This window comes from Zophobas morio, unplaced genomic scaffold, assembly GCF_036711695.1.
Source record: "Zophobas morio isolate AGI-343-1 ecotype UQ-CSIRO unplaced genomic scaffold, CSIRO_AGI_Zmor_V1 ptg000759l, whole genome shotgun sequence".
Classification (NCBI taxonomy): domain Eukaryota; kingdom Metazoa; phylum Arthropoda; class Insecta; order Coleoptera; family Tenebrionidae; genus Zophobas; species Zophobas morio.
In genome coordinates this window covers 150,685-166,361 of record NW_026972862.1, presented here as the reverse complement: position 1 = coordinate 166,361, position 15,677 = coordinate 150,685, and the positions used below count along the sequence as shown (strand labels likewise).

The following is a 15,677-nucleotide window of genomic DNA, read 5'->3' as shown; positions in this document are numbered from 1 at the left end:
GTCACAAGCATAAAAGAGAAGAAAGCCTGAACTAAGTAAATATAACAAACAGAACTTAAAAATGACAGGAAAAAGAGGTATTAGTAGGGTTCAAAAAAGTACTTAGAAATAAAATAACGGATGCCCAGATAAAAGCTTTCAAAAGGCCTTAACGACGCACGCAACTAAACAGAGATCACATCTATTTAACTTACTTTGAACATGTTATTATCTCTTAGCGATTTCACTTACCAATGGGTCAAGTCTTTAGGTAAAAGGCTTACGCCCGGTGGAAACTTTCTAACTTATTGGTTTATATTTAGAAACCTCTCTATATCTATGATAATTTTGGTTTTGACTCCTTTTTGAATTTGTTCCCTTACTGTTTGTTATGTTAATATAAAGTATTCTATTTACTGGTCTCTTATGCTGTCATTACTGATTTATTTTTGGCGTTTTGTAACGTTAAAACACTTTGTTAACATAACATCCTTTGCCCTAGAGGCAGCAACGATTTTAGTCCGTTAAAAGCAGTGTTTGTTTCCTCGGCCCCAAGCCCTTAACTGGGGTCGCCAAATATTAAAAATTTCTTACAATTCGACTAAATTTGCTTGCAAGCTTAGAAGAAAATTAGAATTATATCCAAAGCAGCAAACCGTATAAGGTTTACATTTAAAATACAAAAAGGAAATGCATAGTTTATTATTGGTTTTAGTTAACTAAAGTAATGATAACTTCCAATGTTTGGTGTTTAGTTGCCATATTAGGATTTTATTGTTAATAATTTAAATTTATCATTTTACAAAAGGAAACTAATTTATTATTTCTAACTATATTGCCTAGCATCAAACTAACTACATATGTTTTTTGCGTGACACTATTTTACCTTTATACTGCTATGGATAAGAATAAAACTCATTTGAGTATTGTCGTAATAGGTCATGTAGATTCCGGAAAATCTACAACAACCGGTCATTTAATTTATAAATGTGGTGGGATAGATAAACGCGTGATTGAAAAATTTGAAAAAGAGTCGGCAGAAATAGGAAAGGGATCTTTCAAGTATGCTTGGGTGTTAGACAAACTAAAAGCAGAACGAGAACGGGGTATTACTATTGATATATCTCTGTGGAAATTCAAGACTAAGAAATACGAAATCACGATAATCGATGCACCCGGGCATAGGGACTTTATCAAGAATATGATAACGGGTACATCTCAAGCTGACTGCGCCATTCTAGTTATAGCCAGTGGCGCAGGGGAATTTGAAGCCGGCATCTCCTCGGGAGGACAAACTAGAGAGCATGCTATGCTTGCTTTCACTCTAGGCGTTAAGCAAATGATTGTTGTTGTAAACAAAATGGATACAGTGAAGTACGACAAAGGACGCTTTGAAGAAATAGTTGAAGAAGTCAAAAACTTCTTAAAAAAAGTGGGTTACAACCCAAATACCATTCCTTTCATCCCCATTTCTGGTTACCATGGGGATAATATGCTGGAAGCTACATCAAATATGCCATGGTACCAAGGCTGGAACATTGAACGTAAATCAGGAAAAGTCAGCGGGAAAACCTTGGTTGAAGCCTTGGACGCGATAATTCTCCCCAAAAGACCAACGGATAAGCCTTTGAGGCTTCCTCTCCAAGATGTTTACAAAATTGGTGGTATCGGAACCGTACCAGTCGGCCGTGTAGAGACTGGAATATTAAAACCAGGTATGGTTGTAAGGTTTGCCCCAGGAAATATTAGTGCCGAAGTTAAATCTGTTGAGATGCATCATGAATCCATATCGGAGGCAGGTCCCGGAGATAACGTAGGATTTAACGTAAAAAATATATCTGTTAAAGATATACATAGAGGATATGTCGCTGGCGACGAAAAGAATGATCCTCCTAAGGAGTGCATCTCTTTCACAGGGCAAGTTATCATTACCAGTCATCCCGGGCAAATTGTCAAGGGCTATACACCTGTATTAGACTGTCACACAGCACATATAGCCTGTAAATTTTCAGAGTTAATCGAGAAAGTAGACAAACGCACTGGTAAAAGTGTGGAGGCTGAGCCGAAATTCATTAAGAACGGAGATGCTGCTATTGTAAAACTGACCCCCACGAAGCCAATGTGCGTTGAATCATTTAGTGAGTACCCCCCACTTGGGCGCTTCGCAGTCAGAGATATGCGTCAAACGGTGGCTGTGGGTGTCATTAAAGCAGTTGAGAAGAAGGAGGTTGCCAAAAAAAAGTAAAATAACCTTTGGATAAACTTATTTCACTTACTGTAATTCAATATTAAAAGTAAAGTAATTCTAAAAATTTTAAATTGGATCTTTATTTACTTTTTAGAATCAGGAAATCTACAATACAAATAACTTCTATAAGGCATGTAGTCTGCCTGATAAACCTTATTAAAAGCAATTTGTTTAACTGGACTACTTCTGCTAGAATATTGGTTAAATTACTTAAACAACAACTTTTTTATAGGAGATAAAAATTAAAAGATATAATTTTTTTATACATTCCTTTGTTTCCACCCATTTTCTCGTTTGTATACTAAAAATATATCGGGTGACAAACTGCATGGTAGTTAGTTTTCATAGTGCTTGTAACTGATTATCTGAGCTGAGATGGTTGCCTTATATATAGTACTAGTAACTAACACTATTCTGAGAGGCCGCTACGAACTGAACGGCGCAAGACTATTCAATTGTGTATTTTTCTAACTCTGCTGCCATCCTATAATTAGCTAAATCTTAGTTATATATATAAGGTTATTTATAAATTATACGAATGAACTCGGTTATCGATTATTAAAATAGTTTTTCTATAGAAGTGACAAAATTAATTAAAAACTTCTTGGTTATAGTGGTCAACTTCTTTTTATAACCAGTGTATATCTTGTACATAAACGACTTGCTAAAAAGTTAAACTTTATCTAAAAATACCTGATTACCTCAAAAATAAGCAGAAAATTTTCCCTTAGAAACTTGAAGAATGTAGAATATCATTTAAGAGAAAATAGCACCCTAAGCTTTGTAAGTTTATTAAACTAAAAAATATTTAACACAGTTTAACCCTTTAATACTGAGATGAATGCCAAACTAATTTCTAGGCTAAAAAAAAAAAGGTAGCTTTAACAAACACTTAGAATATATAAGTTGGCTTCGTTCATAGTATCTTCTTTTTATAAGACTGTAGACTTTAACAATATATTTTTTTGGTAAATAATTATCGTTTTAGCTGGTGTGTTACTAGTGACTGAAGTTCAGTAATTTGTAGGGCTCTTAGTGACATTGTTGTGGGTAAGGGTTAGAACGCAAACTTTTTAACTATTTGTAGATACATAAGGAAGCCTAAAGTAAAATGGGATGCCTCTTAGTTGGGCAGTATTTAAAGGGCGAAGCCTGATACTTCTCTGCTGTTTCGCATTTTAGAACAGTCATTATACTCCGCTTTACTGATGGTTTTCACGCCCCAACCCTTCTTGAAAGGAGGATATTATCGTAGCGCAAAAATCCTTAACACAACCCTAACTTTGGAAAACGGAACTTAGTTTCCCAGTGAAATTATAATTTTAAAATAATATATATAGTTTGACATTGAAAGTTGTTTGTTGAAGCTATTAAAAAGATTATAAAAAAGTTTTAAAAAAACCAAATGTATGCTCTTACCTGCTTAAAATAATAGCAAGTATTTTTATTAAAATAAAGCTATTTAAGCAAAAAGTTATTAAAGACTTTCGTTCAAAGTCAACAAAGCTAACCTTAGCTAAATCTTAAATACAGCTTTATTTTCGAAAAATGAACTAGATTTACCGCAATCAAATATTAACCCTTCGTTAGTGCGCTGGAGGATAAACGCCACGTTATTATGATGGGTACTATTGCAAATATTTTCCTCTATTTTTTTGGAATAAGTTTTCTACCAGTATCAGGGAAATAGGGACTTTTACTTTAAAGCTAAAACACTTTAAATAATTTATATACCCCACTTTACCAAGGAGGGCGTCAATTAGCAGTGAACGAAGGAACCAAGACTTGGGTGTCTCAACCCCTCCGCAACAGTAACGAAGCGTTAACGCAAAAGGAGGCCCCCCATTCCATCAAATTTTTCTCACCAAAAAACATGAGGCTTTATATGTCGTCTACCTTTGGGGGGACCAACTCATTGTAGTTTGTCCTCATTTTTAGGTTGGAAGCTTTTTTCCTTTTTTTATAAATATTATTAGTTTATCAGCGGACTTTTTTTTTCACCTTTTTCTTTAAATATATATTATATAAATATATTGAAACAGACGTAATGGGACGGAGACCAGCGCGTTGTTACCGTTATTGTAAAAATAAGCCTTACCCTAAATCTCGGTATTGCCGTGGCGTTCCTGACCCTAAAATTCGTATTTTTGATCTTGGACGAAAAAAAGCTCATGTTGACGAGTTTCCTTCCTGCATTCATATGGTTTCCTTGGAAAAAGAGCAACTTGTAATACAATATATTTATATATATATTACCTTAAAAATATTGGAAACCATGATTTTAGTTCTTTGTTTATACATAGTCTGGAGAAGCCTTAGAAGCAGCTCGAATCTGCGCTAATAAGTATATTGTCAAGACTTGTGGAAAAGATGCGTTCCATTTACGTGTGCGAGTACATCCTTACCACGTTCTTCGGATCAACAAAATGCTGAGCTGTGCTGGCGCCGATCGACTACAAACGGGAATGAGGGGAGCCTTTGGAAAGCCATTGGGGACTGTTGCTCGCGTTAATATACGGCAGCCTCTTATTTCTGTTCGCTGTAAACCGGCCAGCGTCCCTCATGTTGTTGAAGCTCTTCGTCGTTCTAAATTTAAATTTCCCGGTCGCCAAGCAATTGTTGTTAGTTCTAAATGGGGCTTTACTAATTATAAGGTAGAAGAGTATGAAAAACTGAGGAAAGTTGGGGCGTTGATCCCCGATGGCGACCACGTCCAGACTTTAAGAAATCACGGGCCTCTTAAACTTTGGAAAAAACGTTTAGCTCGCAAATAAAGTTTTCGTTTGTGGAAAGTAATTTTAAAAATTTTACTTTTTTTTAAAATTTTGTTAATTCCTTATTCTGGCTACTGAGTGATTACTTATAAGCTTATTTAAGCGGTGTGAATTCTATAGTTAATAATAAATTTATAATAAAATGTCCCTTGCATTTATTATGTAAAGTCATATTAAACTAATCTAAACTATGATTTTAAATATTCAAACAAGTAATTTTAAAATTGATATTGAGTTCCTTTTCGTACTTACGAAGAACAATAAAATCATCTAAACTTCTAACAATATTAAACACTTTCCCCTTCTTAAATGAAGGCGTATTGCTTTTAGCAACCGAGCAGAGTCTCCCAACTCTACCGCTTCGGTGTATATAAGACTCCAAACTAACTGGTACGTGCAGATTTACAACTCGCGTGACGGTTGGCAGGTCTATGCCGCGGGATGCCCTTTCGGTAGCGATTATAAAAGCGCCGAAGTTTTTCTTTCGTTCTTGCTTAAAATTTTCCTTAAATACATTTTTAGTTTGCACTTTTTCCTTTTGATTCAAATTTAAATTTCGCACTTTTTCTTGAGTGTAGCAGGTGTACTCCCATATTTTTGTGATGCCCATGAAGTAGAGGTCGTTAGAGAGATCGGGCACGATATATTTGTCATTTACAAATATTAGTGTTTCTTTAAAAACGTTATCCGCGGGAAATGTTTTATCAAGAGCCGCTAAAACAACGCAATCTAAAATTTCCTTGTTATGAAAATCCTCCTCTAAAGGAGCATCTTCAGTGCGGTGGTTATTATTAGTTTTACTATTATTTTTTTCCAAACAAAGATTAATGTTTTCTGTTAAAACATTCACAGAATCCGCTGCATCTTTGCTTATAACGTTTTCCTTTAAACAAGAAACATCGTCTGTAGCATTTACTGCTGTCTTGTGATTATTAACAGATAATTCCACTCCGGTCAGTTTTGTTTGTCTTAAAAAAATTATGTAGTGATCAACAGAAAATTCATTTACCCTTTTTCCTGAAAAGCTATATAACAAAGTAATATATAAAAAATAAAAACGGGATTAAAAAATTAGGAACCTGTTGTCGCGCACGTAGCGGTAATACCTGGAGACAGTCTTAACAAAATCTTCTACTTCCTTGTTAATAACTGCGGAAGTTAATACATGCTGATAAATTGCTTTCGGTGCGTAATTTTTTATAAGGGCAAGAGATTCCTAAGGGAATACACGTGAAATAAAACTATTTTTTTTTTCTAAAAAAAAAAAATTGATTACCTTTAAATACTGGAGCGATGGGCCAGATTCTTCGAGCATATGGTCAATTTCATCGAAGATTATGAACTTTAAATTTTGTAAAAAAAGAACTTGTTTCTTTACTTTCAAAAGAGAATTCAAAGTATAGGGTGTTGTTATTAAGACGTGGGGGCATTGAACGCTTTACAATATAATAAAAGGCGTTAGTATTAAGATTTATTATTAACAATACGAGTATGAATAAAAAAAAAACCGAACGGAAATTTCATAGGTAGGGTTTAGCTCGCCATGAGTCTCTCTGTAGGTAACTGGATTTTTTTTATAATATTTACTGCCCCCTATATATATATATCTATAAGAACAATGTTTAAATTTAAGTTATATCCAACCTTTTACTAATGGATGAATAATACGCGTCAGTTGTAAACATAATTCCCTGGAGGGACATACAATAATGACTTGGGTACCTTTTTCTAATCTATCTATTAAGGACAAAGCAGGTAGTAAGTAGGCTAGAGTCTTTCCGGTACCAGAAGGAGAGTCAATGATAACGTCCGGTTTCCTTAAAGCTTTAATTACCTTAATGGCTGCAACCTGAATCGGGGACGGAAAAAGAATGTGAGCTGGCAACTTGCTTACAAAGTTTGGATTAATATCTAACAATTCAAAGGACGTAGTATTTCCAGATCGTGTTAAATTGCTAGGAATAGGGGGTGTTATGGGAAACACTAAGCTACTATGAATATTTTCAACAGATTTTTCATTAGGAATATGATCTTGTGAATTTAAGTTGGTATTCGTACATAAAACTCTGTTATATTCAGGTATAAGTTGATTTTTAATTTTTTCAACTAATTTTTTATGTTTAATACCCGAAATAAGAGACTGTGAGTATTGAAAATTGGTAAAGTAGCCCCTATACCTGCTAGTAACTATTAAAGTTTTTTTAATAAGTAAAGTATACATTTAATCTCAAAAAATCAAATTTGAAATTATTCGAAGCAGCTACCCATTTATCTTAAGGCTATAAATACTTTGACACCAAGTAAAATACAATAGCGACAGAAACCAAAACTACTTTTTACGCCTTATAAGTCACTTGTTAAATGCTCCATGCAAAATTTTGAACGCTTAAAAGCAGAAACCTTTTCACACTAGTGTCTCACATGATTTGAGGCACGAGGAATGCTGATAATTTGGTTATAACTTATTTTAAGCTTTGAATTTTCTTAAAAAAAATACTCATTGTGAGCTGCGCCTCCCAATTCTGGCTGATGAGTTAGGTATACATCTTTTGTTAAAATTCCCAGTTTTAACTTGATAAATTATTTGAAGCTCAACTTCTACTTATAAGTGGAGATATTCAAGCAAACACGCTTTTACATATTTGTTTATCAAATGCATACTAAATTATTTCAGAACGACCTAGGGGTAATAAATATTGTAGTATTAGCTCACTATGAACACGCATATAGCTCCCCCTTAACACCATTGATGTTTTAAACATTATTTTAAACAAGAATATATAGGTTCCTTTAATTATTTCGGTAGTAAATGAGCTTGCCATTTACTTTAACATAATTAGAATGCGTAACACCAATGGTTTTTATCTTAAAGTTGCTAAATCGAAATTAATTTCATAAAAATTGGAGAAAAGACTAATGAGTTTCGTTCCTTTTTAGGTAGATTTTAGAATAACTTAAAAGCTTTTAATCACAAAACATATATTGCAGTACTCAAATTGTTACATGACGGTAGTCGATCCGCACAAGCGCTGGTAAAGGTTGCGCTTTCGCGGAGAACCTAGTTTTCTACTGGTCATTGATTGGGAGCAATTAATACGTGGGTATGAGAACTATACTAAGTGACGCAAAAGCTCCAGTTCACCTACACGAAAGTGTTACTACATAAGTGCCTGCGCAGTATAAATAATTACTAAAAGCAGGTGAATGATTGGGATAGACAGCATTACGAATGCAATGTTGAAACAGCTTGTATCTTAAGTTATTAAATTTAGTACAATTTTAACGCAATTCTAGGTCTGTCTTGCTTCTCACACTCTAAAAGCAAAGGAAAGTCGTATTCCTTTTCGAAATATTAAACCTTCCGATACTGTGATAGATTATAATTTATGGTTTAGTTGCATGTGCTTAATGTTTTTAAACTAATACTGAAACGTTAAAGTTCTGAAAAAATTTTCCTTGTAGGTTCACAAAGGCATCAAAGGCTTATTTAGGCCATGAAAAGAATTATACATTTACAAATTAAACCTTAACTTCAGTATTTTTTCTGAAGCCAGTACATTAATTTTCATCTTACAAATATGAGGGCTCTTTAATACCCTCCTAAAAAATAATTTTACTGGAAACCCTGGGAGGCACTCGCGTTCTAGCATCTTGGTTCCAGCGCCGGAAATCTAATTCAAGTCTGGTTGTAATCCTTTTTTTAAAGTTGAACAAAAAAAAACACCTAAAAGATGCTCCCTTTCTCTGGCAGAAGCTCTAAGTCGAAAGGCTTGGTTGGCGCTTTGGCGGATCACCAAGTGGTTTGGGCCTAGTATTTGAGGGTTAGCTCTTCGGGAGGTGGTCTTGCACCACTCTAGGTCGAAGAAGGGGGTACGGGCTAAATACATTTCCGCTACCCACAATCCCCTTCGGGACACTTCTCCGGGCGGATGCATAGGGAGGGGGTTCATGCCCCCTACCCCTCCTAGACAGGGGGTATCGAGCGGTTTAAACTCCTGTCCGTAGTACGCCAGTATTGAAGAAAGCAACAATAGCAAATAATACAGTCAAGCGGTGTGGTCTCTTGTTGTACACTGTCTAATAGTTCTTTTTTTCTGCTTTTTTGTCATATACTTTGAGCTTGCAATATTAAATCCTTCAAACGTTACCTAAAGATACAGCTTCAAAATTATTTAAAAAGTTTCGATCACTATCAGTTAAGTAGCTAATTCTGGCCCAAAACGATGCTCAAATTTTACAGACTACAAATAGGAGTATTAATACTAACCCTAATATCAAGATATTTATTTAAAATCACTAATTTGTAACTTAATTAATAAAATTTTTGCTTTTATAACTGTATTTCTATACTTGTGATAAACTCTAGTTATTTAAAGGAAAACGCCTTCAGTTTTTATTAAAAAAGGAAACAGCTTAAGAAGATTAAAACAATATAGTACATACGGACTTTGTAATCCAATGCCTAAAGAATAAAAGTTATATTTATTCGTTGTGTGGGACCTGTAAATAGTGTTTTAGAAGAAATCAACGCTTACAATTAAAAATTATTCCTATAGAGCTTTGATCCCTAATTAGGACGTGTTAAGTACTTGAAGGCCGTGCACAATTTGAGACATATGCGTCGAATATATCATACTTTTTAAACTGTACCATAAATTCAAAGCGTTATAGTAATAATTACAATAACCCAAATTTTTATTTGATAAAAAAGAAAAATTATTCTTTTAAACGTTTATAATTCACGGTGTAAAAACTTTTTAGCCCTGCAAAAAAGCCTAAGCCCACTGCTTTAAAAATTACAAGAGGTTTCCGTATTTTTGAACTGTTACCACTAAGCTTAACATAGGTATTTAATAAATACATGTGGTAATTTTTATACCATTTAAAAGTTAAAATTGTTTATATATTATATAAAGAGAATGGGTAACTACAAAAGCTGCAAAGGATGTAAAAGTGGAGTAAAGCTTAAAAACGGCATTTAGTCTTAAAGCTAGAATTACCATACTGGACAATAGAACAATTTCTCAAAACGGCCTATCAATAATATCTAAAAAGTAACTAAAAAATTTTAACCCGTGCACAACAATTCATCTAGCTTGTCAACACGTAAAACTTTAGCTACAGTTACTAATAGTTATCATCTTTACATAAAATTAGACGTGCAAAGGCTATTAGTTCCCAATAAAGGAAAGAATACCAAGAATATTGATTGCGTTAGATTCAAAAACTGCAAAAGTTAACTTCAAGTATAAAAAAAATATAAAAATATGGATATTATCATCTTTTTCTCATCAAAAGTTAAGTAGACGTGCTCCAGAGATCTACAAAGTAATATAGTAAAGTGGTAAACTGACCATTATAAATATGCTATTACATACTTAAAATATGCTTCCTAAAAAATTATAATCTCTCAGAAAACGAGAAAAATATAATTTATGGCTAAAAAATCTATCGGTAAAACCTGCCTGTTAGACGAATAAATAACAGTTAATAAAAGCTTGGAGTATGTTCAAGTTTCCAAATGTTGTAAAACGTTTATGAGCAAGTCGGTGATGCAAGATTTAATAGGCATACCCACAACCTTATTAAAAAAACAAATACCAACAAAGGAAATTCAAGTTTTATTAAAACAATTTAAGCACTGCACACCTCGTGGCAGCCGTAGAATGGTTATCAAATAATATAAACTCAGAAGTTAACAAAGCGAGGGCAATAAAAATAAATTGTTGCATGATAAGAAACCTGCTTTTCAGCTCTCTATCTATAAATATATAGTGTAAGTTATCAGTAAAATACTAAAAAAATATAGCCAATCTTTTTATTATAAGAACTTGAATCCTACTAGCAAAGAATGTTTAAAGAATAATACTCTAAAGATCGTTACTTATTAGAAAGAAACAACCGTCCTATCAGTTCTTCGCCAATAATTTAAAAGAATTTTTAACCAAGGAAACAGAAAGTTGCCGAAGTGGTTTAAAACTCCATAAACTTATTAACTATAGGGAGAAAAACTCCCGATTAATTATCAATATATAAATTTAGTTTACCTTTAAATATAAATAAATAAATTCATATTACCTTCCAGTAATAAACTGTTAATAGCAAGGTTTCTAGTTTAGTAATAAAGTTTATAAATAATTCTGTCCGAGCTTTCTACACGTTTCAAGTCACTTCTAAGTATAAAAGAGCACTTTAAAAACCACGAGGTTGCCATAAGAAGCGGACGAGATAAAAAAGTACAAAAATATTCGCAATTTAACTTTATAGCTGTCTTTATTACAATTGCTTTTATTTATAGTAAAACCTGAAATTGAACAAAGCAGGGGTAATAAAAATAAATATAAATTATTGGGGGATTAGGGACTTGGTATTCTTTTCTCTCTCTTTCTATATATAAGAAGTTATCAGTGGAATACTAAAAAAAATTCTATAGCTAATCTATTTTTATTTATTAAAGAAAATTAAAACTACTATCAAATAATGTGGGAAGAATACTCTAACGATCGTTACTTATTAAAAAGAAACAACCGTCCTATCAGATCTTCGCCATATAATAATTTAGGAGATTTTTCAACCAAGAAAACAAAAATGTTATCAAGGTGGTTTAAAACTCCATTAATTTAATGAGGATGTTCAAATCCCAAATAATTGAAAATTTCTAATAAAAGGTTTACCTTCATGCAATAAACTTTGGCAGTATCTTTTTATATCTGTAACAACGATTGTAAAAACCATACATACTGTACGGGTTTTTTACAGGTTTTAAGTCATACTTTTAAGTATAAAAAGGCATTTCATAGACCACGAGGCCGCCATCGGGAAAGGGACGGAAAAAAGTGCAAGGTAAACCAATACTACGAGTGGTCGTAACTCAAGCGTATATATACATAGTTTCGGCATAGAGACCCACGTGTTACGCAATTTTTTTCTATTCAACTGTACAGCGGTCTTTATGCTTTATTACAACTGCTTTTGTATGGTTTAAAATATTTTTAAAATAATTTGTTTTTTTTAGATTTATAGTTTTCGGAATGGGTCGTATGCACACGCCTGGTAAAGGCATTTCAAAGAGTGCTTTGCCTTATCGACGAACACCTCCTGCCTGGTTTAAGCTAAGTATCAAAGATGTTATGGAGCAGATATGCAATTACGCTCGGAAAGGTTACTCTCCTTCTAAAATTGGTGCCATTTTAAGAGATAGTTGTGGAGTTACGAAAGTTGAACGTATTACCGGAAACAAAATTCTTCGCATTTTAAAAGCTAACGGTCTTGCACCTACTCTTCCTGAAGGTTTTTATTTTTTTACTGCTTTACTGGGATGGTTAGTCATTATCGCTTGTATAGATTTAGTTGCTCTTATTCGAAAGGCAGTCACAATCCGTAAACATCTTTCTCGGAATAGAAAGGATAAAGAATCAAAGTTTCGCTTAATCCTCGTTGAATCTCGTGTACATAGATTAGCTCGATATTATAAACGTGTGGGACAAATTCCGCCCAACTGGAAGTATGACGCAAGTACAGCCAGCTCAATGTTAATATAAACTTGTGAAGAAGTAACTTACTTTTGACTTCATAAACCTAAAAGTTTTCGCCTTACTTTAATGTTACTTTAAGTTATATATATATTATTAAACCTTCCACTAAAACTAATTACTTAAATAATTTGGATAGTCTTTTCTTTATTTGCAAGACCGTCACACATACGTCTTTTACTTAAAGATGTCTGCTGAAGACGCGTAAACTATAGAGCATATAGCTTGTGTTATAAGCTCATTAAGGTTTTAAAAATATGTAGTTCTACTTAATATTGAAGAGTTATGCAAATAACTATGCAACCAAAACACAATTGGTAAAAATAAGTTCATATAATAGTATGGTACTTCTGAACTTAACCGGTTATTGTAAGGTATAAAGAACAATATATAACCTTTTTAGAAACTAAGAGAGTCAATATACGTTTGTGATTAAAAATGCAGAACCCAATCCAGTTTTCTTATTTTTAAATCCTAATTTTTTTACAAAAAAAATTCCTTTTAAATTAGTTATTAATTATTAGTAATATTTATATTGAAAAGGAAGACAAATTCTAGGCGGTCACTTTAAAATATTCCTTCAGGTAAATCATAAATCAACAGACTTGAGGTTTTTAAAAACGTTACTGGTAAAGAAATAATCGCATAAAAAATATATTTATTATACACACTTAATTACATGAGCATCATATATTGTTCTAATATAAGCTATGCTTTAATAAAGTATTAATACAACTACAATACATTTTCCTAAAATACTTAAGAGGGCAAAGAGCTTAAAAAACGGTGATATAATAACTATAGTTTCATTCGAAAAAGTAAATGTAGTGTTAATAAAACATATCTAAAGACTACAAAGCTAATATAAAAGAAAGAAACTAGTCCTTTTGGTTATAAAAAACAGAGGCAATAAAGTGTTTTAAGAATGTTGGGAGGATAAAAGAATGTAAACAATGCGGAAAAGAAAGAAATTTATTATAATCAAAAGTTTAAAATAACAATAAACACCAAAAAAGTCAATGATATAACAAAGTAAAAATCCTTCCGGGATTTAACAAATAATCCTGCTTGGCTTGGTAAGATAAATGTAACCAGGCAGCAAGTAGCTTACCTAATCGCTTTCACGTGATTTTTCAATTAAACATGTGCGCTTTAACCAAATTAGGAAGTGCAGTAAAATTATTTGGCCCCTTGTGTGTTGTAATTTTTTTTTCTAAATCAACAGTATAAATACCGTATTTGGAGGCCCTCGTTGGTTCTCTCCCTTACTTTTTGCACTCCTCTTTGCGCTCTTTGCTCTAGTTTGTTCGCTATGGGAAAGGAGAAAGTTCACATTTCGATTGTCGTGGTGGGCCATGTAGACTCCGGTAAGTCAACTACTACCGGCCACATGATTTATAAGTGTGGCGGTATTGACAAACGTGTTATTGAAAAGTTTGAAAAAGAGTCAGCTGATATGGGAAAAGGCTCTTTTAAATACGCTTGGGTTTTAGATAAATTAAAGGCTGAGCGGGAACGTGGTATTACCATTGACATTGCTTTATGGAAATTTGAGACAAATAATTACACTATTACTATCATTGATGCCCCTGGACATAGGGATTTTATTAAAAATATGATAACTGGGACTTCCCAGGCCGATTGCGCTGTCTTAATTGTTGCTGCTGGGACTGGCGAATTTGAGGCAGGCATTTCAAAAGATGGGCAAACTAAGGAGCACGCCTTACTTGCTTACACTTTGGGTGTTAAACAAATGATTATTGCCGTTAACAAAATGGATTCAGTTGGTTACAAAGAAGAGCGCTTCAATGAAATCACCAAGGAACTTCAAGATTATGTCAAAAAGATTGGTTATAACCCTAAAGGAATACCATTCGTTCCTATATCAGGATTTAACGGTGATAACATGATAGAAGCTTCTACGAATATGCCCTGGTATAAAGGCTGGACCATAGAACGCAAAGCGGGAAGTAAAACGGGTAAAACCCTTCTGGAAGCCTTAGATGCTATAGTTCCTCCGAAGCGTCCTTCTGACAAACCTCTACGTATCCCCTTACAGGATGTTTACAAGATTGGTGGCATTGGCACCGTCCCCGTAGGTCGTGTTGAAAGTGGTATTCTAAAGCCAGGCATGGTGGTGAGAATTGCCCCTGCTAATTTAACAACTGAAGTCAAGTCTGTTGAAATGCACCATGAATCTATTCCGGAAGCTTTGCCTGGAGATAATGTTGGCTTTAACGTCAAAAATGTTTCAGTGAAGGATATACATCGTGGTTATGTCGTTGGTGATGAGAAGAATGACCCGCCTCTTGGCTGCAAGTCTTTTACTGCACAAGTCATTGTTTTGAATCATCCTAGTGGCATTCATCCTGGTTACACTCCCGTTGTTGATTGCCACACCGCGCACATAGCTTGTAAGTTTGAGGAGTTGGTTGAAAAGGTAGATAAGCGCACTGGGAAAACTTTGGAAGCCAATCCTAAAAATATAAAGGCTGGCGAGGCTGGTATCGTTACTTTAAAGCCATCTAAGCCGCTGTGCGTAGAAGCCTTCAGTGCTTATCCTCCTCTTGGGCGGTTTGCCGTTAGGGATATGCGACAAACTGTTGCTGTGGGCGTTATTAAGACTGTGGAAAAGCAAGAACCTACTAAGAAAAAGTAGTTATGAAAATACTATATGTAACTTATAGATGCTTATAATAAAAAGTTCGTAGCCCTATATAAATGAATGCAATTATGTTTTTATTAGGTATCTTATTGCTTGTTTCTATATTTTAGTTGTTATTACCGGTTCTAGTAAAAGTTTTCTACTCTATTTTTGTTTAATGGTGCTGTTAGTTTTCTTGACAGTTATTTTTAGTTTTTGTCAGGTTATTAACTGGACTTTATAAATTATTAATTCAATTACGTTTTTACTTAAGATATTGACCTATAAGCACTTCGATTTTAAACTATGTTTTAATAGTTTTTGGCAACTAAATACTTTGTCATAGTCTTTTTGTTTTATAGCGCTTTGTCTTAATTTTTCTAAGTTCATATATAAAGTTGTTTAACCCATTTCTGGAAGAGTTGACGTAACTTATTTTTTGGACAGTTACCGCTTTGTTAAGTAAATATATTTTATCTTATGTAAAGGTTCTAAACTTT

At 33.6% G+C, this 15,677-nt stretch overlaps 3 protein-coding genes and 1 long non-coding RNA gene across 4 annotated transcripts; 3 read left to right on the top strand and 1 right to left on the bottom strand.

The window, feature by feature from the left end:
* Nucleotides 1-877: 877 nt before the first annotated feature.
* On the top strand, nt 878-15,239 carry LOC135121883 (uncharacterized). Its single transcript, XM_064046162.1, has 3 exons — nt 878-2,220; nt 5,332-5,476; nt 13,759-15,239. Exons 1-3 carry the CDS (start codon nt 878-880, stop codon nt 15,190-15,192), a joined length of 2,922 nt encoding a protein of 973 aa, XP_063902232.1. The 3' UTR covers nt 15,193-15,239.
* On the top strand, nt 4,135-5,019 carry LOC135121862 (large ribosomal subunit protein uL16-like). Its single transcript, XM_064046145.1, has 3 exons — nt 4,135-4,165; nt 4,270-4,454; nt 4,531-5,019. Exons 2-3 carry the CDS (start codon nt 4,275-4,277, stop codon nt 4,999-5,001), a joined length of 651 nt encoding a protein of 216 aa, XP_063902215.1. The 5' UTR covers nt 4,135-4,165; nt 4,270-4,274; the 3' UTR covers nt 5,002-5,019.
* LOC135121864 (uncharacterized) lies at nt 11,103-11,815 on the bottom strand. Its single transcript, XR_010279141.1, has 3 exons — nt 11,676-11,815; nt 11,306-11,388; nt 11,103-11,174 (listed from the first exon to the last, which is right to left on the bottom strand). It is a non-coding gene; the product is annotated as an uncharacterized LOC135121864 (long non-coding RNA).
* Nucleotides 11,996-12,651, top strand: LOC135121863 (uncharacterized). Its single transcript, XM_064046146.1, has 2 exons — nt 11,996-12,291; nt 12,346-12,651. The coding sequence occupies exons 1-2, from the start codon at nt 12,033-12,035 to the stop codon at nt 12,540-12,542; spliced, it is 456 nt and encodes a 151-aa protein (XP_063902216.1). The 5' UTR covers nt 11,996-12,032; the 3' UTR covers nt 12,543-12,651.
* Nucleotides 15,240-15,677: the final 438 nt, after the last annotated feature.